Source organism: Amphibalanus amphitrite, unplaced genomic scaffold (assembly GCF_019059575.1).
Source record: "Amphibalanus amphitrite isolate SeventyFive unplaced genomic scaffold, NRLGWU_Aamphi_draft 000188F_arrow, whole genome shotgun sequence".
NCBI classification, from domain to species: Eukaryota; Metazoa; Arthropoda; class Thecostraca; order Balanomorpha; family Balanidae; genus Amphibalanus; species Amphibalanus amphitrite.
This window is the reverse complement of record NW_024881683.1, coordinates 299,313-325,051: the sequence shown is the minus strand read 5'-3', so window position 1 is coordinate 325,051 and position 25,739 is coordinate 299,313. Positions and strand designations below refer to the sequence as shown.

At 48.7% G+C, this 25,739-nt stretch overlaps 1 protein-coding gene across 1 annotated transcript in view; it reads left to right on the top strand.

Annotated features, from left to right (window-relative positions):
- Positions 1-3,689, top strand: part of LOC122384384 (glutamate receptor ionotropic, delta-2-like) — a 49,035-nt gene extending 45,346 nt beyond the window's left edge. The window contains exon 9 of the mRNA XM_043371750.1: positions 2,908-3,689. Coding sequence (XP_043227685.1) covers positions 2,908-3,423 — 516 coding nt within the window. The 3' untranslated portion in view covers positions 3,424-3,689. The remainder of the gene's footprint in view (positions 1-2,907) is intronic.
- The last annotated feature ends 22,050 nt before the right edge of the window (positions 3,690-25,739 follow it).

The following is a 25,739-nucleotide window of genomic DNA, read 5'->3' as shown; positions in this document are numbered from 1 at the left end:
TTAAGAATCTACTGTGGTCTATAAAAGGAAGAGTACTTATTCATATAGCAAAACCACAATCAATTAGTAAGTCAAATGGTAGGTAATAATAAGTATAATACAATGAATAAATAAAGTTTCATGACATTGGGAACATTCTATATGGGAAAAGGCAGAATCAAAACACCTCAAAACACATTGTTTGGAAACTAGCCTTGGAATGTGGTCTGACACAGTCTACAAAGAATTTGACACTGAAAACCCAGCTGAAAAGGTAGGTATTAAATAGGCTTGAGCCTGACTGGTCCTAAAATGAAAGGAAGATAAGTTAAACCGGCATTTTGTCGTATCAACAAGACGACACAACACAATACACAGACAAAATTGACGATAGTGGCGCAAAAAAGCAAGCAAGGATTGATTTTTTTAAGATCCGCTCTCTCTTTATGAAATAGGCGAGCTGATGACGTAATATTGATTCGTTTACCTGTTTAAGTTGAATTTCTGATCAGAAAATATTTTTTGGCGTCATTTACACTGAAAATGTTGATAACATCAGAATTTAATATCGTCTTGGATCATTTTTATTTCTAAAAAAATCATCCACGAGGCATTGCGCCAAGTTTAGAACTTTTTTTGCAGCGTTTTATTCAGCTGGTTAAAAGCATCTGTTATTGCGCATGTGTTTCTAACCTTGCGCAGTGTTTGTTGCTGTCTGGAAGATTGAAAAATTCGAGAACGCATTATCGTTTTTATACATATTATATGGGGACTGTTCTCAGGACAAGTGAGTTATTAACACATTTTTTTTACATGATTCGTATCTTATTCAGGAACCAGCGAGCCATGGTGGATATGATGCCATGGCGGTTGTTCTCGCTTCCTCGGTTAGGAACATGGCTGAGTCTGCAGATTTTATGTTGTGACCATCTATATTTAAAAATTTGGTTGGTGCTGTCATATACCTTACAGACTATCGTGGTCTTCGAGGCGCGGGCCAATCGACTCAATCATTCACGGTACACCATCATTCATTTCCTCGGAGGAAGGACCAGCTGCAGACGCTGCCCTCTCATCACGCCGCCGTTTCATTATACTTCACTCCATTTCTCTGATATACTTTCTAACGAATTGTGAGTTTTTCGGGCCAGCACGGTGAACATCAGAAGCATGTCGCGGCAGGGTTTTCTTCGTTGCACGTTTATGATAAGTCAGACACTATTTTGTCATCGTCCCTTATTTTGGCTTTGGGACGCCCTGACTCACCCGTTGCCATAACAAAAATACCTGTGAAAGCAAAAATCCTTGCTTTTTTCTCGAGTGCGTCAATAGATGCATACGAAATTCTTGCCCTAGTGACGCCATATCAAGGACATTAAAAAACAAGAATGGCGATTGGTGAACTTGAAACACTTTCTCGTACACCATAGAGCTGTCACCAGAAATGGGTGTCATTAATTCGATTAAAATATGATTTTCACGAAAACAATAACTGAAAATTGAGGTCCCAACTCCCAACCCCATTATCCCTAACAGCTATACGCTATGGAATTGTACTTTGCGTGAACTTACCACTCATTTCAACGCAAAACATTTAAAGTTCCTTGAAACAATATACAGAATGTTATAGTGCTCCATGTTCGCACCAAGATTCGTACAGCCAAGGTTGGGACGCTTGTCACGTGATCCTTTTTTCTGCTTTTCCCAAGCCTACTCACGATTTTCATAAGCCTTGATTTATTCTTGAAACACTTTGCACAGAGGCGTTTGTAGTTAATTTATTTACAAAAAAAATAATTCAATGATATTTGAAATTAACACACATTCTTACCCGCAATCTCAAACAAACTCAAACAAAAGTTGAATTTATTCGCGTTTCATTAATTTGATCAGCTGGCAACCATCACCCATCGTCCTCGATCTAGTCGAACTTGGCGCACTCGGATAGTGTTCGAAATTTGTGACGCTTGTTGCTATGGCGACCGGGCAGTACGTACGCTTTTTATTCGTCAACAAGTGCTTGTGAGCACACTTTTCAACACAGTCTTTATGCGTCAGTTTGTGTGACGCGTCATATCTGAAACATGCTTCGTGAGGCTCCAAACCATTCAATTCACCTTCAAAAGAACTGTTTTGTAACATTTTCGATATGTTTTTGGGCTTAAAGGGACTATCCCACCTTTAACATGGGGTTTGAGTTGAGATAGCCAAGTTTGCGGCGAGGTTCAGAAACCACTATCTATCTAGGTTGCAACCCCCGCGGCCTCTTGGTGTTGAAGAAATTCGTTCCCTTCATTTGAAAATGGGCCTTGTACAAGGCCCTATCTTCAACATGGAGCGACCGTTAGTGTGACGTCACCTCGTTTAGTCATTCTGATTTAAATGGGTTTGTTCGTTGAAAAATCGCTTAAAACTTGGTCTGAACTTTGTTGTGGTGCCTACAGAGTAAAAAGAATCAGCTTTATGACAGTAATGTGGCCTGGTGAAGGAGGTAATTTTGGGCTGTGACGTCACATATTTGAAAGTTTGTGTTTGGAATATGGGAAGCGTAAGATGTTTAATGAAAAATAAATGCCAGAACCGTGTTCCTGGTCATCCAATCTATAAGGTCGGGCACAATTTAACTGGTTTTAACAACATTTTAAAAGGTGGGATAGTCCCTTTAATTGCTAGCTACATTCATCCTATCTTGCGTGAGGATAGTCATCACTCGGGGACCAGTCGTTGAAAGCAAGAAACAAAGACGAGGAGAAGGTCTTGTAAAAAGTCGCAGCGATTGCATTGAGCATTAAATGACGAAAATATTTTATCCCCCCCCCCCACCGCCTCAGGCGATCACGTGCAGTCACCCACCTGGTTCGCACCACGTGAAGCACGAATGTTTACCTGCGACCTGGCCTGTGCTGACTGGTGGCACACCTCCGGCAGGCTCTGCCGGCAATGTCGCTGCGGCACACGCTGCCCGCGTTCGCGCTGCTGCTGCTGGGCCTGCTGATCAGCGCGGCCGTGCTGGCTGCCGAGAGACTCTGGCGTCGCTCCGACGGCCGCTCCCGGCAGTACCGCCAGAGGCACCAGCTCGCGCAGCGCTGCCCGTCCGTCATCATCACCTCACCCGAGCCGATCCCTCCGCCGCGACACCTGACGGCCGGCCGCGACTGCCACCTGGCGGCAGACGATCGAACCACCGCGGCGCCGCTGTTCGACTGGCCCGTTTCGTCCAGTGCTCCGGTGCGGTACCTTTCCACTGGGTCGGGCCGACCGTCGTCACACAGCGCCGACTCGACGGTGACGGACGCCGAGGTGCCACAGCACCACGTGCAGGTGCTGGTGCACCGGCGGCTGGCCAGCGCGGCGGGCCGGGGCTCGGCGGTCGGCTGGACGGACGGGCCGGGCCCCGGCGACGTCCCGTCCACTGTCCCTGATCCGCACAGAGACGGCGCCTGAACTCACTCAGTGGTGAACCTGTGCGAGAAACACGCACCAGCTGCCCGGCTCGCTGGCATTGCTTATACACCGTTCACTGTCACGGTGTCACGGTTGTCACGATGCATCGTAGTGCACACCTGCCTTGTTTTGAGTTTTTTTTTTTTACTTCCGGCGACACATCCACGTTGAATGATCTACAATGCAATGTTTGTAATGGTTGTATGCACTTTTTAATTTGTCAACTGAACACTGGCGGAACCGTTTACGACGCTTAGATAAACAAATAAAGAGTAGTCACCAGATGTCGTGAACTGTTTGGTCAAGAAACAGATGTGTCCATAGGTGTAGGAACAGGGGGGGACGGGGGGACGGTGGCCCCCCACTTTTCATAGTGGGGGGGGCAGCAATGTTAACTGCCCCCCCCCCACTTTTTGCCGAACTTTTTAATGTATTTGTAGGTATCACCCCGAAGAACAAACTTGACGGTTCTCCGGCCTGCCCTTCCATGAAGATTTCCATTTGTGCTTCATCGTTCTTGAGTGCAATTTTCCTCCACCCAATGAAATGTAACTTTGTCAGAAGCAATAAGTGGCAGCTTAGGGGCAGCGCGCGCTGCAAAGAGAGACAATACTGGCGCAGCAGAATGCGTAAACGGCGTAAACTAACAATTTGTTAGGCGGTCTTGCATTAGTTGATCGGTTACTGGCATAGGCGTAGGAACAGGGGGCAGGGGGCAATGGTCCCCCACTTTCGAATGGGGGCCAGCAATGTTAATTGCCCCCTCCACACACACACACACACACACACACACACACACACACACACACACACACACACACACACACACACACACACACACACACACACACACACACACACACACACACACACACACACACACACACACACACACACACACACACACACACACACACACACACACACACACACACACACACACACACACACACACACACACACACACACACACACACACACACACACACACACACACACACACACACACACACACACACACACACACACACACACACACACACACACACACACACACACACACACACACACACACACACACACACACACACACACACACACACACACACACACACACACACACACACACACACACACACACACACACACACACACACACACACACACACACACACACACACACACACACACACACACACACACACACACACACACACACACACACACACACACACACACACACACACACACACACACACACACACACACACACACACACACACACACACACACACACACACACACACACACACACACACACACACACACACACACACACACACACACACACACACACACACACACACACACACACACACACACACACACACACACACACACACACACACACACACACACACACACACACACACACACACACACACACACACACACACACACACACACACACACACACACACACACACACACACACACACACACACACACACACACACACACACACACACACACACACACACACACACACACACACACACACACACACACACACACACACACACACACACACACACCTTTTGCTGACTTTTCACTTCTTACGTTTCACGCTCGCTCGTAATAAAACATGTTTTTGGATGCTTCTGGAATTTGCATGGGTGCCAACCAGTGGCGGATCCAAGGTGGGGTCACATGGGTCATGCCCCCTTGGGGCCCGGGGGCAGCACAGGCCTACCAGGGGCACCACCAACCTATCAGGGGCACCACAGACCTGACAGGGGCACCACCGGCCTGTCGGAGCACCATCGGCCTAGCAAGAGCACCACTGGTCTGCCAGGGGCAACACAGACCTGTCAGGGACACCACAGGTCTTCCAGGGGCACCAAAGGCCTTCCAGGGGCACCACCGACCTCGCAGGGGCACCTTGGGCCTGTCAAGGGCACCACGGACCTGTCAGGGGCACCTCAGGCTTGTCAGGGCCCAGGGGCACCACAGTCCCTTCAGGAGCACCACAGGCCTGTTAGGGGCACCAGAAGCCTAGCAGGGGCACCACCGGTCTGCCAGGGACACCACAGACCTGCCAGGGGCACCACAGGCTTGCCAGGGGCACCCACTGGCCTCGCAGGGGCACCACCGGCCTCGCGGAGGCACCATGGGCCTGTCGCTGGCACTTCAGGCTCGTAAGGAGCACCACAGTCCTTCCAGGGGCACCTGCGGCCTAGCAGGGGCACCGCAGGCCCGCCAGGGGCACCACAGGCCTGCCAGGGCAAAAACAAATAAATAAAAAATGAAAATAGGGTACCACCAAAATTAAGTGGCCGAAATCAGTTGATGTTTTAATTTTGGGTATAGGTAGGGAGGGGCACTACTTCGATTCATGACCCTCCCCTTGGAGTTTTCCTGGATCCGCTCCTGGTGCCAACGCGGCTGCGGAGGCCAGAGGGACGCGTCCATGAGATTTAATTTCTGGACGGGAGTCTCCCCGAGATTTTGGTCGATTTTTTTCTTGTCACGTTTTTTTTTTAACCAATTTGAGCATGCTTGCGAAAATAAAGTGGCCGAAATCCGAGGAGAAAATGGATTTTGGGGGTAGGTGAGGTTTTGTGCCTCTGGGAGCCTGCCCCCCCCCCCCCCCACTTTCGAAAACGTTCCTACACCTATGGATGTGTCACTGGCTATCAACGCGTTTCCTCGCAATCCTAGGGATGCCGTCCGATGGACCCCCGGTTTCTCGCAAATAACTCGCCGATCACAAATAACCGATCACGACGAAACTTTCAGAATCCCTGCGTTAATCTATGTCATAATTTATCAATTTTAAACATACCCTGAAAAGTTCATGACCCGGAACCAAATGACTGAACCTTGGACTACCTGTTTCTCTGCATAGACCATGACAGACTGGAATTGCGATTCGGCGGATGTCAGCGCACGCCGCACTTTATCCGTGCGTTTCCAGACCTCGTTTGTGATTATGATTACATGTGAACTTGTGTTACATTCTGTTATTGTTATCACTAACATAGTTATTGCACTATGCGATGCTGAATTAATGATAATAATAAAATAATAATAATTACAAACGTGCTCGGTGCTAGCATGGGACGACATATTTGTCCCATGCGTTATGGTAGGTATCAAGGTCACATAAATGTCAGGCCTGGCTGGATCCTTGATTCACGGCCACCTTAGGTATATGAACTTGACTCACTCTTCTGAGTCTTGTAATTCGGGCAGATTTCGGAGCTGATTTCGAACTAAGTACCCATCCGAACATTCGTAACTTATGTTGGCGCCCGTGCAAGGTGTCAATGTATCGCTTTGCACTGATGCAGTGCAATTTTAGTAGGGATACCTACACTCAGCGCCTTGAGGGTAGATTGAAACCAGATTGAAACAGGTTGTGCACTTGTGATTTATATTTTATACTGTTTATTATTTCGGAGGCATTTATCGACACTCGTGGACGTTGTGTGTGTGTATACGTACAAAATTAGTATATACCTATCACACATCAATACAGATAGCAATATGCATCATACGGCCATTGCACCCGAGTTGCAGCATGCACTGACACGGTTTGGCGTCAACTTCCATAGAACGACAGGACGGAGACCTGACGAGTGACGCGAATCCTCCCAGCTCAGGGGAATGTGTGGAAAACGGCAACGCTGACGCAACACTTCTGGCCCGAGCTGGCATTATTCGGGTCTGGTGGGTGGTGCGCTGGTGACATGCCCTCCCCGCCGGAGCCCCACCCTGGTCCGGATGTTTCCGAATTCCGACGGGCCGGAATGCTGTGTTTACAGTTGATACAATTGTCACTAGGCTACGATGGGCACAACCGACGCCCGCTTACGTGTTCGACGTACTTGCATGCGTGCTGAAAGTCATTGAGTGAGTAGTAGCGACTATTGGGCCGGTGGGTCGACGGCGGGCCCCGGCGACTATTACGCAGATCGCTGCAACCCAGTCAGGAAATGTGGGGCTTGATCACGTTATCGTATCGCCTTCATAACCTACTGCGCAAGAGTTACGACTGCTGGATTATACGGCGCTTATCAATCAAAATCACGTAAGCACTAGGGTCCACGTCAAGTGAAAGCGAGCAAAGAACAAACTAGCCATAAAAATCAGCTCAATACATTTGCAATTCATACACATTATGACTTACTAACTTATCCACGACATTAATCCAAGCCTTTCGGCCACGGCTGGCCGTAAGGCTTGTCAAATGCTATAATAGACAGCAAACACAGCATACATGTACAGTCACCAGCACTTGCTACTAATCACCTCGTTTTTGTTTAGTAGTTTGAAGACCGATCAATTCTCAGTCGCGCAAGATACGTCAAACGATCCGTTTGGTCCTCCGATTTTCGAATATCTAACTTGTTTTTGTATATTCAAAGCATTTTGGGATGGGGAGCCAAAAAACCTCTTTTCTGCCCTAAAGTGTGCCCCAAGAAGTCGTAGAACCTAGCCCCGCCTCTGATCCACAGACCACTAGTGCCATCTCTTGTCTGCCGAACAAGCCGCAGAAGTAAATAAGGTCACGTGACCTTTGCACACGCTACAATTACTACGCAGCTGTAGTGGGGGAAGCGGGGCGGAGGCGTGGAGAGGGACGCGATCGGTCGGCTGGGGTCTGGTCGCCGAGGTCAGAGGTCATCCGCCGGAGGGTGTTTGAGCGGTTGGGCCGTGTGGGCTGGGGCCTGCGGAGTGGGGAGCGCCTGGACCTGTCTGGAAACAAGCCCTACAACGCTGTGACAGTCGGGAATATTGTGAGGAAAGAGAGAGAGAGAGGGAGAGGGAGAGGGAGAGGGAGAGAGAGAGAGAGAGGGAAAGAGAAAGAGAGGGAGAGAGAGAAAGAGAGGAGAGAGAGAAAGAGAAAGAGAGAGGGAGAGAGAGAAAGAGAGAGAGAAAGAGAGAAAGAGAGAGAGAGAGAGAGAAAGAAAGAGAGAGAGAAAGAGAGAGATAGGAGGAGAGAGAGGAAGAGAGAGAGAGAGAGAGAGCTAAGAAAGACTTGAGGGGAGGGGAACGGGAGGAGAGAAAAGAGGGACAGAAAAGGAAAACCAGAGAGGGTAAAATGAGAAAGAGGGCAATGGGTAAATCAGTGAGAGGGAGCGTGAGAGGAAATATTTAGTTGTGTCAGCTTGTTTCACATGTAAAATGTAAATTTGCTTTCCATCATTATAGCTTCGGATTGGAAATTAAATCTTAGCATCCTTATGATAAACCCACGTTGACGGGATGCAGAAGCGGCGGAACATCTTCAATTAAGGGGGGGGGGCACTGCCGACTTTTGGTCCTAATATTTCCAAGCAACGCTCATAGGACTAATGTTGAAATGCCAAAATCAAAGGGGGGCACGGTGCCCCGGTGCCCTCCCCGTTCCGCCGCCTATGACGGGATGGGGACGCTTTTATGGTCGTCGTTGGGAGCTCGGCACTAATGGGGTTTGGGGATGATGTTGAAGGTTTCGCAAATGTTTCATAAAAGAGATGCTTTTTTTGCACAACCTATTAAGCATTTTTTTACGTTTGCTATGAAAATGTTAGGCCCAGTTCCTTCAAGATCAGGTCCACGACTCCACAGCTTACAACAGGAGCTAGCTAACATAACAACCCGCGCCGTGTTGGTGGCATGAACTTTCGTCTAACTCGGCTCCTGGGCCACGTAGCGACACGCGGTAAGCGGCAATCGAAAGAGCGTCAAAAATAAGGAGGAAAACACTCAGTCATTTTAAGGTCAGGGCAAAGGTCAGGTCACCAGGGTTCATCAAAGGTCAAATTTTGTTGATTTCAACGTTTTTGAACACCCGACGGCTAACTCGGGAACCAATAGAGCTACAGCGCCGCAGAAAAGCGCATTCGATAGCTCTTTTAACGCTCTTTCGCCAACATGTCCTCAAATTTGACCTCAGATCAACGTTTTAGCCCCCAGAGGGCACCGCTCTGATTGACCTCAAATTTGATCTTGCAGATCAACAGTGTTTTTACCGCTCTAGCACATCTCTGTCAAAAGTGGGTAAAAAAAACTGCTGAAGACCTTTTATGTCCCAAAATGACCTCAGGGGCACACACAGGGGCCACAGGTGCAATTTTCCGACTCAGTGTGCCATGTTTACCTATGGACCGATGTTCGAGAGGGTGTAGAAAGAAATTCGTCCAAAAGAGGCGCATTTCAATTTTCTCCCATTGACTTATACCTAATGGAGCAGTCGCAAAATTGACCTGACCTTAGGTCACAGACATAAAAAAAATCCGAGCTATCCATTTTATACATACTGTTACCCTAAGCAAGTACTGAAAGTTTTAAAGTGATCGCTCAGTCGGTGTAGCTACAGCGAGCTTTCGAATTTTTTTCTGAGGTAAGGTCTCTAGACGTTACCTGGTGACCTGACCTTGAATGACGCTACGCGTCGCGTCGCCATTTTTTCGCGAAAAGCCTGAGGGGTGAAGGTCGTAAAAACGCCCCCCCCCCAAGCACAGCGCGGGTGGTCGACATAGCGACTCGGACTGAACAAATGCCTTTAACGTTTCAACGGTTGAATAAGGTGAGAGAATTGAGGTAGGCTTGTATCGGATTTTCTTATGCTTGTCGGTAGTTTAGGTTGAAGTTAATTTCGCGAGCTGTCCATAATCATTCAAGAGGGAAAATTCAGCTGCACATCGTTACAACAAACAACAACAACAAAACACATTTATTAAGCATAAAATGGAAATAGGCAAATTGTCCAGGTGGTGGTGCAAAAGCTGATGCTTAAATCGAGGCACCACCACCTGGTAACGTAAACAGAATAAATGAGTACGGTCCAATCCAGGGCTGCGGAGAGTCAGGTCGGCCGGCCCGACAGTTGGCATTGGTAAGCGGTGATAGCGGGTCAAAGTAATACCAAACATTCTCAAATTTTGTAGTAAAGAGCCAGTAGCTTACGAATATATTAAAAAAAACAATTAGAAAAAGAATAAGCGGACCGGTTACGTCTATCAAAGACTTCTTCAGCGCTTTTTCAAAAACGTATAAGAAGAAAACTAGCACAGTGACAATTGTTTGAAATAAAATTGGATTCAGTAAGAACTAAGAACTTCATTGTCCGAAAACCGCTGACAGTTGATAGCTCAATGACACTTAATGCCTGAAACAGACTCTTCCCGCAGGCAGGGAATCGCATGCGAGAGCCTATTCATACGTTTATTTATACGTCCGTGATTCAAATACATGGAAGCACGCTCGCATCAATCGCACGCACCTCCCGGATGCGATTAATGCGTGAAGAATTATTATGTATTGTAATAGGCTCTCGCATGCGATTTCCTGAACGCGGAAAGAGTCTGTTTCAGCCTTTAGAGCCGTGCATAAGGAGGCGTGAAAACACTCTCCTCATCTCGTTCTATTACGAGAGGACCATGTCATGGCGTGAGAAAGGTGTTCTCAAAATAAATGACACTGTATGAGTGTCATTGGATTCCACTGATCCAATGACATACTGACATTGGATCAGTGGACAAACACTATTAGCAGTAGTGTTTGCAGTAGGTGTTTGTTTGCAGTTTGCAGTATGTTTGCACCTATGTTTGCAGTAGGTGTTTGCAGTAGGTGCAGTAGGTAGGTGATCTGGTGTTTGCACCAGATCAGACACCTGAGATCAGTGTCTTCCACTGATCTCAGGTGAAAGCCGTTTCGCCTTCCACCTGAGATCTCGGAAAGTTACCGACCGATTTTGAACATTCAAAGAGCGTTCGATAGCCCCACCAGGGAACTACCTTGTTACCAGGTTTCGTTGACCTAGGTGCAACCCATGACGTCACAAGGCAGGTCAAAGGTCGCATTTTTTTCACCGATATAGTCTAAGGAATGCGTTACAGTCAGTTAACACATCAAATAAAAGGCATGTTATCGAAAAACATCGATGAAGCGTTGGTTGTCTAATACATATGTTGCCTAAAGAGGTCATTGATGCCAGGTCAGTTCACAGAGGTCAGGTCACTAAGGGTCACAATATGAGCCCAACTATGCTAGGGTCGTGTGATACATGTTTTATGGCCAACTTTACATTTAAAATTCAATGGTGTGGGCTAGACGGCCATTGGGGCCAGTTTAGATTACATTCTGGTGGAGGTCAGGTCAAGGTCAGGTCAAAAAAGGTCAAATTTCATAGCTGATATTTTGCATAAAAGGGGTATCTATTCGATGCAGCTCATCACAGGAAATCCAGTGGTGGTCTTTGGTTTGCTCTGTGTGTTCTGTGACGGCTAAAAATTGAATTGGAAATTTTGCGTAATACATTTTGAGTAGTTTTTTGCCATAAACTGCTAAAAATGGAGCTATCGAGTTTAAGTTTGGCATATCTAGAGCACCTAGTTCTATAACATATATTTCAGTCTTAATTTTGAAAGTTGTTGGTATTTTCGGTGTGTCTTCTATAGTTTTGATGGTCAAAATCAATTTTTCTTTGGAACTAAGAGTTAGCAGTTTAGTAGCGCTGTTTATTTTACATCTTTTTGATCTTGCATATTTTTCGTTATCTTCAAAACTGTAAGCGCGACAGCTCTTCCGCTAAACCTTTTATTGGGTCGAAAATGACAGAACATGACATCCCTCTGACGTCATTTGTGACTAACCTTTCATAAGAACTCTGGAAAAAATTTGGTCACAAGGTGTAAAAATTATGCCTGGAGGGGTCTTGAAAGTTTGGTGGCGACATTTGCTATACTTTAGGAGATATCGACTGAAAAGGAGAGAGGGGGCCGTTTCGCGCCGCCCTCCCCCCCCACGGGGCTTTCAGTTGCTGCTCTCACAGAACTCTTGGTTATATTACAACGTAGTGGAATTGCAAGTGGCAACATAAGCTTCCTGCCAGCGCCGGACCAGAGTTTAAACATGCAGGCTGAATTTTAACGTTTAATTTTTGAATTTTTAAACCGTTGAGCTTTTTAGAAGTTGTATGAACTGTGCAGCTCCTTTTTTGGTCCATCACAGCGGGCTTGTATGTCACTTGTTAACCAAAATCGAATTAAAAACGTTTTGTTTGGTCTGGCTACCTCGCCAACTTCTTAACTTGATCGTTTAGTAGCTTTTGATTGGGAACTGCCCACGTTGTCGGTCTAGCTTTTCTTGTCATAGACACTGTCTATGACACGAGAAGAGGCTGCTGACATCGTTTGCCGCGGTTGGATAATACCAATCCACGTCCCAGTGGCTGCTCGATCGCACTTTCCCTGGCCCACCTCTCCCAGCAGGCTAGACTTTGCCCGGCACAGCCGTCGCCTCAGTGCCTCGGGCGGTGACCCGTTCAAAGGGGCTCACAATTCGTATGGTGCCGTGGCTCTCAAACCAATACAGAACAGTGAAACGAAAAGGCTCACTTTCCATATAAGGCGAACGGCTGATTCTGGCGCCAGGGCTTCATTCATGCTAAGGCGCCCAATCACAGCGCCGCATTTCAGTTAGTGTCGGGCGCAAAAGCTACTATGCTCCGCCCCTCCATCACGTGACCCTGCCCTCACGTGGCCTCAGTCACGTGGTGTTTCCACTTCTTGGCGCATGGCGGCGCTAGTCTCGCAGGGGCGGTGGTAGCTTGCTCCCCCGCCGTCCGGGGGTGATGGGTAGCAACTGCTGGTGACTGTACTTCCGTGGAGCACTGTAGAAAGTAGAAGCTCCTGGTGCATTCTCGATATGGCGCATTGACTAAATTGCACCACGATTTGAACTGAGTCATAACCTTGACCTTATCACTTTTCAATTTAACCTTACCATGTCAAATAACAGGGTAACGCAGGTAGTTGAAAAACCCTTAATGTGAGGTCTTCAGTGTCACAAAAAAGCAAACTGGGTCGTTGCTATCAACATAGAGTAATTCCCATTGAAACAGTAGGCAGACGAAAAAAATATTTCATGTTATTTAGCCATCGGGCCAGTCACGCCGATTTTAGAGATCATCTCGTTTCTGAACGTGGCCAGATCAGTGACGGCAGAACACCTTCAATTATAGGGGGGGGGGGAGACTGCCGACTTTTGTCCCATTCTTTCCATGCAACGCCCATATGTTAAATGTTGCAGGGCTTATGTTAAAATCCCAAAATCAAAGGGGGGCACGGTGTCCCGATGCCCCCCCCCCGTTCCGCCGCCTATGGGCCAGATATTTCGTTTTGAAGATCCGACATGAGTTAGAGTCTGGAGTCGTCTGGTAGAGACTTCGCATCGTAGGCACGCGGGCGTAGAAGCATTCGTAGGTGTCGGATTCCCGGATTCTGATTTGTTAGGTCAAAAGCAGCGTCTCCTTCTGTCGCACCTACATATATTTGTGTGCACAATATACGAAGCATGTTAAAAAAAAACTACCTCACTTGACCTAAATTAGCTTAACACACCCTAACCATTCATCTATGCCCTAACCATAGGCATTTTTAAACTATTTTTTCTTTCTTTTTTACTGGTCTGCTCTTATGTTGGATGTTAAGCAAGGCTCTATAACGGGATTCATGATATAGGCCTGCTACAGCCTGCACCCACCATCAGCCACCCCATCAGTCTGGGGGTAGACCAGCTTTAATCCGGCAGCAATGGGTAACCGACACCGGCTGTGGGCGACAGTGGCGCCTCGCTGCGGCCGAACCGAGCAACACTGGCCGTCCAGAATAGTCACCTGAGTCAGACGTCTGGAAGAGGCGCCGTAGGGGACCGTGGGGGGAGACATTTGGGGGGGGGGGGGGGGCGGTGAGTCACTACGGGGTAGGTAGTGGGTGTGGGAGTGGCTGGCAGCCGGACTGACTCCGAGACTCGGCCGCACGGCCGCGCCGCCCCCGCACCCACAAACCGCAGGGAGTCATGTGACGAGTAAACACCATTTTTCATTCAAAATTGAAGTAGTTCGTTAGGCACTTCTTATCGTCAAGACCAGCCTTTTATAATCTCTGGACCATCCTTCTCTGCTTCGGGCCGACGGTCACCCAGTGACAACCGGGGTTGAGTGCAGACACTGGACAGCCGAATCGTCTTGGGCCCTGGTGGCCGATCGCGATGACACTTCGATCTAATCAATTTTACACATTTCATCAAATAAATTAGGTACCCTGACCTATACGACCTTTCTGTTAACCAAGACCATGTCAGGCTGGCATCTCGATTTGGCGTGTGTCGGCGAACATTATCCGTGCATTTCCAGATTTTTTTTTTGTGATTAATAGAAGCGTGCCAACATGTGAAACGATGATGGTCCCATGCATTATGGTGGGTCTCAAGGGCACTTGAAGGTCAAGTCAAGGTCATTGACCTTTGGTGACCTCATGTGACTTGACCGAGTTTTACGACTAACCAGGGTATAGTTTTTTAGAGCTGATTTCAAAATATGGTACTCATCTGACCATCTGAGAAGTGGCCTTGGTGCCTATGCATAATGCATCGAAGATGATATCAGTGGCGATTTACACCTACCATGCGGCGGGACCATGCCAGGCCCTGCCATACCATGCCCGGCGGGACGCCTTCTAGTTGACCTTACCTGACCTAACATACCCCGAATGCATGGTAGCATCATCCGTTCCATAAAATTACGCAATTCGAAATCAGGACCCCGAAAAACTAAAAAAATATTTCTATCAGAAGTTCTAGCCAGGTCACGATTTTCCCGACTATTGAGTCACTGACCTAATCTGGAACGTTAGCGAATGACCTAGGACCTAAACAGTTGATATCATCGGCGTCCTTATGTCACGGGCAACACGCTCTTTTTTCGTGAAGCTCTAGCTCAATCAAGAGCCAACAGGCTCGGGGCTCTCACGGATCCCCTGCCTCGCCCCCCCCCCTCTCATATTCTAGACGCTGTTAAGTGGCCAATACAGTCGGGGGCTAAGCTGTTATCCTTTTGTGGAAATTGGGCAAAGACTGATCACTACTGGGACTATCTTTGAACCTTAGCTAACACCTTAGCCGAAGGAGCCGTATGAAGTGAACACTACTCGTCGAACAGACCGCTAGCCAATCGTTAGCTAGTGCTGCCACCTACCAGCGGCTCCGTTGGATGTTGTTCTGCACATTCTGCAGCTGTTTTGCTCGGTGGCCACCTGACTGATGACGCAGGGCCCGAGGTATGCGCCCCTCCCCCTGGTCTCTGGCTCTCTGTCAAACCAGGCTTCCCCAGCTGAGCTAACCCGAGTCGGGAGCGGGCAGGTGGTGGCTCGAACTAGAGATGTCAATCGGTTATTAACTTTTTTTGGTAATTGCAGCTTGGTTAAATTCCCATGTTTTTGGTATTTCCCCATAGTGGTGGTTGGTATTTGGCTTTGTATCGGTATCCCGATTTTCTGCAATTGACAACTCTAACTAGAACGGTCAACGTTAGCGCAGTCCAACCCGGCACTTGCCGGGGTATTCCTCCACATATCACTTGCAGGAAGGGGGGGGGGGGTGTTCCGTGTTTTTAAGCTGTAGCGCGGCGAAACAGTGGGGCCTTTTATCGCCCCCCCCCCCAAGTCGTGGGTTGATGGGAGAATATGACCTTCCTTTTTCCCAAAGAAAATGATTGAAACCATGTTACAGGGAGTATGAGAAATCAGTTAGTTTGCAAACTACCTAGGGAGTTTGCAAACTAACTGAACGATCAGGTAGTTTGCAAACTCCCTAGGTAGTTTGCAAAGTACCTGGTCGAACAGGTAGTTTGCAAACTCCCTAGGTAGTTTGCAAAGTCCCTAGTTAGTTTGCAAACTCCCTAGGGTTGTTGCAAACTACCTAGGTAAAATGCGAAAACGACGAAACAACAGCCATATACGAGTATCATATGTAAATAAGACGCGATGAATTGGTTTAGAGCTCAGAATGAAGCTTGACAGCAATGGTGCATAATGAGATGATGTGGTGTTTTGATGACGCTCTTTCGCAGCTTACTATTTATTTTTGTCTTGCTCGCAAATATCACCTTACAGATTATTATCTGCTTTCTTTTCTTGTAGTCGACAACAGCATGCTACGTTGCCATCCACCTCCTATCCTTGGACGTCAGCGGCCTCTCCTCCACCGGTCTGGCGTTCATCAGAAAGCGGATGACGTCGCCATGTTTGGCGTCTTCCACGACTCGAGAGTTATTGCCGCTCAGCGCTTCCTCCCACTCCCAGAGCTTCTGATCGAACAGTTCGTGAGACAGTGAGACATCCCCACAGAACCATAGAGCAACCATAAAACAGAAACTGCGATCACTATGCTGCCTCTCCACACTCCGCTCAGCACTGATGACCCGCCTGCACTGTGCACCGTCCACCAGCCGTGACCCAACAGCGCCTTTCATCCATATCCCGCATAGTGATGTCAATTTCGGAAAATCGGAATATCGATACCAAACCAAATACCAACAAAAACCACGAAGAAATACCGAAACCAAACCGACTTCGGAAAATGAGGGAAATACCAACTTTTTTTTTACCGATTTCTTAGCCTCTTATACATTAGTGAGGGTTCATGATACCAACGAAATACCAAACACATTACGATTCAAATACCAAATGCCAAGTTGGTATCGGTTTGGTATCGGTATACCAAGAACTTGGTATCCGATTGACATCTCTAATCCCGCAGGCACACACTGACCTGACCTGTCAAGCTCAGGGCAGTCAACTGCTGGCTACCAGGATTGGGTGGAAGCGGGGCGTTGGGTTGACTGGTAGGTACTATCATATATTTTCCGTTTTTTTCGAAACTTAAAAAACTTTTTTGATTTTTTGGGTAATATATCCAATTTCATTTTTCATTTTTGGGGGTCAAAAAACAAAAATTTTTAAAATCCGAGATTGTAAATTTGTAGCCCTGTTGATTTCACACCTTTTATGTTTTGATAATTTTTCTATATCTTCAAAGCTGTAGGTCTGACAGCTCTTCTCGCGAAACACTTTTTTCGGTCGAAAAAGGCAGAACATTACGTTATTCTGACGTCATTTATGGCCAACCTATCATAGCCTCTGGAAACTTTTGGTCACAATGTGTAAAATTGATGCCCGGAGAAGTCCTGAAAGAATTTGATGGCGATAGCTGCAGCCGTTTAGAAGATATTGACGGAAAAGGACAGGGGGGCCGTTTCGCCCCCCCCCCTACGGGGCGCGGGTTAGAAATCAGGATGTCATCTTTAGTCAACCCAACGCCCCGCTTCCACCCGATCCTGGTAGCCAGCAGTCGACTGCCCCGAGCTTGACAGGTCAGGTCAGTGTGTGCCTGCGGGATACGGATGAAGGGCGCTGTTGGGTCACGGCTGGTGGACGGTGCACGGTGCTGGCAGGTTATCAGTGCTGAGCAGAGTGTGGAGAGGCAGCATAGTGATCGCAGTTTCTGTTTTATGGTTGCTCTGTGGTTCTGTGGGGATGTCTCACTGTCTCACGAACTGTTCGATCAGAGGTTCCGGGAGTGGGAGGAAGCGTTGAGCGGCAATAACTCGAGTCGTGGAAGACGCCGAACATAGCGACGTCATCCGCTTTCTGATGAACGCCAGACCGGTGGAGGAGAGGCCGCTGACGTCCAAGGATAGGAGGTGGATGGCAACGTAGCATGTTGTTGTCGACTACAAGAAAAGAAAGCAGACATTAATCTGATATTTGCGAGCAAGACAAAAATAAATAGTAAGCTGCGAAAGAGCGTCATCAAAACACCACATCGTCTCATTATGCACCATTGCTGTCAAGCTTCATTCTGAGCTCTAAACCAATTCATCGCGTCTTATCTACATATGTACTCGTATATGGCTGTTGTTTCGTCGTTTTCGCATTTTACCTAGGTAGTTTGCAACAACCCTAGGGAGTTTGCAAACTAACTAGGGACTTTGCAAACTACCTAGGGAGTTTGCAAACTACCTGTTCGACCAGGTACTTTGCAAACTACCTAGGGAGTTTGCAAACTACCTGATCGTTCAGGGAGTTTGCAAACTCCCTAGGTAGTTTGCAAACTAACTGATTTCTCATACTCCCTGTAACAACCATATTGTTCTTTTCTTATGCAATACATACATCCAAGAAATGTATTTTTATTTAATTATACCCCTATGCAGAAATAACTATTTTAAATCAAGTGATGCCTTGCATTATAGCGTCCACTCCTCTGTAGGCACTGGGGATACAAAATATGGCGTTGCTGCTACAAACTAATATTGACTAGTTACATAATTCCATACGGCTATTTTGAAATATTTTGCAAAAATAAGGCTGTATAACTTAAAAATAAGCCTGTTTTTACTTAGATAAGCCACAAGTGTATTTAGTTTTCAGCGCACAGATGAGACAGCTCCGTCAACAAAAAATGAAATGAAAATGCTGCCCATATCTTCAATGATTTTAAATTTCAAAGTTGACGCATACCTACTGTTAATAGCTGCACCAATAGGTGGCTATATAAAAAATGAACATCTTCCGGATCGCCCTTTCCACTAAGTGTCACTTAGCAGCAAAGGGACGTCACGAGTACCTACTGCTGGGCCCTGGTAGGTGGGGGTAATGGCCGTGCATGATGCCTTATAAACGGGCACGACCCCGCGGGACCTACCCATAACTGACTTGGGCCATGTCATGAGCGTTGCAGCAGTAATGTGTGATCAGTAAACCCTTTTATTGTATGGTGGTGTTCCCAAATCTGCAATGACTTTCCAATCGGTGATCTCAATTCCGAACAGCTTTGCCCATAAACACCAACTGCCTAGTAATCAGCGGCGGCACCCAGCCCCTCCGTCGGTCTCATTGGATGATAAATCCCGACACACCGTGACATCGGGCGCTGCGTCTGGTGCGGTCGACAGACGGTAGCCGGTGTATTTTACACGCCGGCGCGGCCGCCCGGCCTCCCGAATGTTTCCAGTTTGACTCACCCGGCCGACTGGGAGGCACGGCAAACAGGAGCGATCCAAAACCAACAGTGCGGCTGGTGGCCGGCCGGCCTGACCCGACCTGACCCCGGCTGGTGGCCGGCCGGCCTGACCCGACCTGACCCCGGCTGGTGGCCGGCCGGCCTGACCCGACCTGACCCCGGCTGGTGGCCGGCCGGCCTGACCCGACCTGACCCCGGCCGCCGCCGCGCCGCCCCGCCCCGGAGGTCAGCCGCCGCCGCGCCGGTGGACTGCTGCCTCCGGTTCCGACGGCCCACCGCCCGGAGATCCGCCGCGGAGGCACGCGCCGCGGCCCGTTTATAAACCAGGTGCCAGCGCGGCCGACCAGCGCGCTGCCGTCCGGGGCAAATATTTGAGCGGCCCTCAGTCGGATACCGACCGATCTGTTCCCTCCCCTTTCCCTCCCTGCTGGCGAGGTAGGGCTAGCCAAGCAGAAAGAGTGGGCGATCCTGTAGTGCTCCAGTGATTGATGATGAGGCGGGGAAGAAAAATGCAGTGGGCAGTTAAATTGTTTATAGGGATTGTATAGATAAGGAAGAATCCAACTGAGGAGGGCAATAGTCTTTTGTGAGGCAACAGTAGTGTTTTATGTATCTTAAAAATAGCTGTTACTCTGCGCATCGCTTCATTTTAAGACACCGTTGCGTCATTAAGGGATTATTAGTCAAACAAACTGACGGAACGGTGAATGATGCTTCATAAATATAAAGGCACGTAGCGAGGCAGAAACGATTTCTCAGTTTCATCAGAAACACCCTATCTCATTTAAGCCAAAACTAACACATTTGTCTGTTCGTCATTGCGTCTCTGTAAGCGTGGTCCTCGTCTCACTGCGGACGGGGTACACGCTATACTCATTTATCGACCTACGTTCTCATTTAGAGCAGCGGAGATGCATTAAGTTTCTCTCTAAATGCCCATAACTTGTCTCACGCGTGTCCTTAAAATTTGACACCACGGCTCACTAATTAACAGCGGTCGTGGGACTTCACTCTGTGATGAGAGTCGTCTGAAGAGGTCGACACTGACACGCCACAGCAAGCCTGTATAGGTGGGTAGGTCGGCCCCCGCCGGAGTCATCATCTTCGAACAGCGTGAGACATCCGAACCCAAAACTGGACGGTGCAGGAAGCCCAGCCGCAGAATCAGCAACAAAGACAGACTCCGGAATCTGACGGAATGTTCGCGATGCCGTTCTCTCCGCGTGCCCGACTGGTCACAGAGGAAGCTGGCGCGTCTCGCTGCGTCCGCTGTTGGTCGCCGGAGTTAGTCACGGGGGCGCGCTGCCAGGACGGTGCGCCCTCGCCGTCATCCCTCCGCCGCGCCGGCGATCGACAGTTCGGGGCCGCGCCTGTCACCAGCGCGCACAGTGTCAGGGCCACGCGCCGGCAGCCCGTGACAGCGAGACACGTCTCCGTAACGGTGCCATCCCGGTAGAGGGGAGGGGGCGCGCCCTCACGTCCCCACCTGTCGGAGCCGTGTGACGCAGAATGTGACCTACATTAGTAAAGAACTTTTACATTTTTTTAATTGCGACTTGACACTGAAAAGTTTGGCATAGGCACTGCTGCTGAAAGTGCGGTAGCACCCTGTGGCTGTTGATCAAGAGGTCAAGCAAATTACTTTTTCATTCAAGTAGACATTAATACTTAAATGCTAATTTCTATAACAGATTGTGATGAGTTTTGTCCTGCTGGGTCTGAGGCTCAATGATGTAGTATTGACATTGTTTTCGCATCTAATTCCAACGGGCAGACCACTGCGGATTGGGTTCGCAGCTCAGCGATGGATTGGTGACGCCTTGTTGAGCGGCAAACGCATGGCTCGCTGACAGTCGACAAGCTGGGTATGTATAGGGTCCTCAAGCGCGGTGAAGGTGACGCACGGCGTCATTCAGGGACCCGTCTTGGGTCCTGTCTTGTTCCTCCTTTTCACTAACGACTTTGTACAGCATATGGCCCACGGCAAGGTGGTTATGTACGCTGATGACGTTCACTTCCTTGACGCTGACTCTCCTATCAACGTTCAGGCCCTTAAATCCCGAGTCGAATGCAATCTCTCTCTGGCAGTGAAATGGTTTACTCAAAACAGGCTGAAAATAAACCCATCAAAAACTGAAATGATCATTCTCAAATCCATCCGCCAGGGTATGGATACCAGTTTATCGGCCTACTTTCGTAATGACGAAATTTCACCGTCTTCAAGCGTCAAGGTCCTGGGCGTCACCGTCGACTCCCACCTGACCTGGGAGAAACATATCACCGCCATCGTCCAACGCTGCAACCTGATATTGATCAGTCTCGCTCGGCTGCGCAACAGAGTCCCTAAATCCACGAAGCGCATGCTCATAGAAGCGCTTGTATTCCCGCATATACGATACTGTATCAGTGTTTGGGGAAGCTGCAACCCAGAAAAAGCGCATTCAGAAAATATAACTTCGGTGCTCGCATAGCGTGTGGCCTGAGCCGGCGCGAACATGTAACCCCAGCACTGCAGGAGCTAGCCTGGAAATGTGTTGACGACTTGGTTTGCGATCATGATCTCACCATTGTACATCTGCTGACCTCAGCTAACGCCCCTGAGATCTTGCGTAATAAGCTGGTGTTAAGATCTGACGAGTCTACCAGATGTACAGTCTGTCTTAAAAGTACCGCGCAAAGTAACTGTGGATCCATCAAGCCTGACCGAGCAAGGGCCTGCTATAATTTGAAAGTCACCGAACCAATTCACCTTGGCCATGGACGAGGATGTCAATTGCTTCGGTGACTGAAATTTGGCAGGCCCTTCCTCGGTCAGGCTTGATGGATCCACCGTTACTTTGCGCGGTACTTTTAAGACAGACTGTACTCGTGCGACCGAGAATGGACTATTGAATCTGCCTCGTGTTAGAACCGAGCTCGCCCGCCGTGGCTTCCTTTTTCGTGCTAGTAAGGAATGGAATGGTGTTTTGTGGTTTTTAGTGTGCTTGTACTTTTGCTATGTGGTTTTAACTAGATATTTTATATTTTTATTTCGCATTGTATAGGACATGGAAGTCATAAAACCCATTGTATGGAGACTTCGAATAAACGTCTGTCTGTCTGTCTGTCTGTCTGTCAGTCTATACGTGGCCCCTTGTCATCGCAATGCAATGCAGACAGCACTAGCAGTCGATCCTTCCTGATATTGGTATGCTTTTGGTATGAGTATTTATTCACTCCCATCCGCAATTACTACGCATCAGCCACAGAGTTTTCATTTCGACAGGTTTTGTCAGAATTTATTCATGATATGATATGTGCCGGGAAAACGACGTCGCATCAACGGCTTCGTGATGATCCATAACATCATAAAATTGCAACATTCATGACTAACAAACATTTCGACGATCAGTTTCAAAAGAAGTATCAGGGAACTTTCAGCCATAAACTGACACTGGCAGCTAAACGAGCAGTTTTTTTCGACATGCGTTGGTTTAAATTTGGAACGGATTCGCAGCTCAATGCGAATGTCTATCGGCGTAGACTCATACCAGTATTCGGCCGTCTGCCGGCTGATCTGCGGGTGACTAATTGAACCAGCGTCCCACTGGAAATCAGATCGTTTCCATCCTCTAGCTCTGATTCTGACACCACCGGACCCCGAGGTCACCTAAGACCTGGTGCATTCCTTTTGCCAAGTGTCCTTAACGTTTTGGTCCGTGATACAATAACTGATGGTGCTTCAAATTGCTATTGTTATTTCTCCCCTTTGTTCGAGCTGGCAAAGGCATCGTGGTGGTTACGGGTCTGTATTCTCACTCAGCACACGTCTTCGGGTGAAAAAAACAACAGCATCTTACACGGCCATTTGCATGAGCATAGTTTTCCTCGTGAACATGCTTCCAACAAAATCGCAGCACAATGGCTGAGTATTCAAGTTGCCAAATAATACATTGGATGCACATACGCGTTTCACTCATTCACATTTCACATCAATACGGCAATGGAGGAGAGGCAGGTGGCGTTAGACGAACAGCAGTCAGTAACCGGTCATCCGGGCGGCGGGCGGAGCGAAGCGAAATGGCCTGCCGCGCAGATAGCTCGAAACAAGCGCCGCGCAGGTGTTGGCACATCTCCCGCCGCAGAAGAAAAAAAACATTGAAACCGCGATTCTAAAGATGCATTTCGCAGCGTCTATTATTTTATTGATTACATTGCAGGTCGCCTACAGTTATGTCATAAAAGTCAAGAAATTGCACAGAATTTGCAATATGCCAGAGCCGACTGGTGTTTGATTGACCAGGCAACGTATTCAGGCTGAACACTTTCCGTGCAAGTAAATATTTCCATTTTACATCAAAACAACGGCTGTGCATCGACACACATCTTTTCAGTTTCTCAAAGCAGCATAATCACCAATCACCACACGGTGACAGTGTTAATGGGCGTCGTTTTACAGTTCCTGTCAGTGTTGTGGCGGGCGGTAGTTATAGCGCCCCGGGGCAGACGATCGAGTGTTGGGTTGGGACCGCTGTCTAGTCGGGCCCAGCCGGTGCAGGTGACTAACATTAGACGCCGCCGGGCCACTGGGGCTGAGTCAGGCCTATTTCTGTCGGCCGTGTCGGTGGTGACGGCGGCGGCGCGGCGTCCCCTGTCGAAGGCGGCGGCCGCCGCGTCTCCCTGTCTCAGCGGCCTGACGGATCAGCCGGCGATCGGAGGCAGTACCACCCGAAATAGGGCCGGCCCGCTGACTCACGGCGCCGCTTTGGCAGGGACAGCGGCCGCTCGTCCTGTCACTCACCGGGACAGTCACACAGCAGACGTCACCACAGGTGTCTTGACGGGACGCTGACCGCAAATCAACCGCAACATAGAAACAGAATGCGGAGTGAAATGTGTTCGGGTTCTCAAACTAACCACTGTAACCCAGCGGCTTAATTAAAGGAAGATGCTCGATATGTTGGACATCAACTGCAACAGCACACCTCCGTTTGATCTTCACATGTTGTGCATTTATCGCATTGCATTAGACCTATTTTGCTTGTATTTTGCCATGAGAAATCGTGCACGCATTTCACGTTCTTGTATTGCGTTACACACCAAGATAATCACTCTGCAAACCGAACTCGGCCAGAGTCTGACCATGTCCATAAGGACTTCGCTCGTCGACTCATCAACGACATGCTCTGCACACCTTACCTTATTCTTCAACGTTCCTTCCCTTTCCCGAGACGCGAGCTCACAGACAGGAGACAGGTGTATTTACACAAGACCATGCCGCCGCATTTCCCGCCATCAGAACTTCGCCGCTTCAAGCTCTAAACCTTCAGACATCCGGCTGGCCAACGACGTATTTCGCGGCGTTTCAGTGCATAAGGTCGCCCTCGAATAAGTAGCCTCCTGTCCACCATACATGTTCCTTTCCCGTCCAGCTTAATTGGCACGCCGGGACACGGCAGGCTCGCAATTGACAAAAGTTGTCCTTCCTGCGCTCAGTCGTTTGCGCAGCAGGTTGTAGAACGCACAGCCGAGCTGGAACGCGGGTGTGTCCTAGCAATCGGTGGCATCGCGTGACGGGCGCGGGACAGACCCCAACACAACTATCCCGCCTGTAGCCCAGCTGCCGACATTCCGAAGTCCGTCACCGATGGTCGCTAGTACCTCAGATGACAGTTGTCGGGGTGGGGAGGCTTTTGGGTATACCTGGTTACCCTCAGCCGGATCGTGATCGGCCAGGGGATAATGCCGTGGTTGACGCACTCCTACTCCCAGACGAGGGCTCCAGTACGGGATGCAGGCGCGCCAAGTCCTGTCGCGAAGGACCCACGTAGTGCGGTGAGGACGGACGAGGGCTGGCGTGGCGCACCACGAGTGGCAGACCACTAGGATGCCCTTGATCGCCTCGGGTCCGGCTGTCTGCACACTGCTGCTGCCACCGTCACATCCTCTGCGAGTGACCCCTTACGCCCTCTCAGGTAGAGGTCTGCACCGGCCGGCTGCAGCCGCGGCTGGCTGCAGCCCCACGGCTGTGTGCCGGGGCGGCTGCAAATATCTCCAAGAACACGGCTACGGCTGTGGCCACGGCTGTGAGATTTCAAGCTCAATCTTAAGTACTCAAATATAAAATTTTAAATCCTTAATCTTACATTCTGATAAGCAGTCTATGAGTCTAGCCTGCATGTAAAAATCATGCAAAGGATGCCCAGCAACATTGAAAATGGTGAAGCCTTTGTAATGGTTTTACCATTTGCTGTAGGGGAGTTTGCACTCTGGTACAGAATACTATTTATAGGTACCAATTGTTCCTTCATTAACCCTCGCCCGTATAGGGGGGGGTCGAACGGACCCCCCCATGGTTTTTCGCCAATAACTCGCGTAAAAAGCGGCCGATCGTGACGAAACTTTCAGTACCCTCGCGTTCATCAATTTTACACCTACCCTGAAAATTTCATGACCCTGACCCAAATGACCTTTGACCTGTG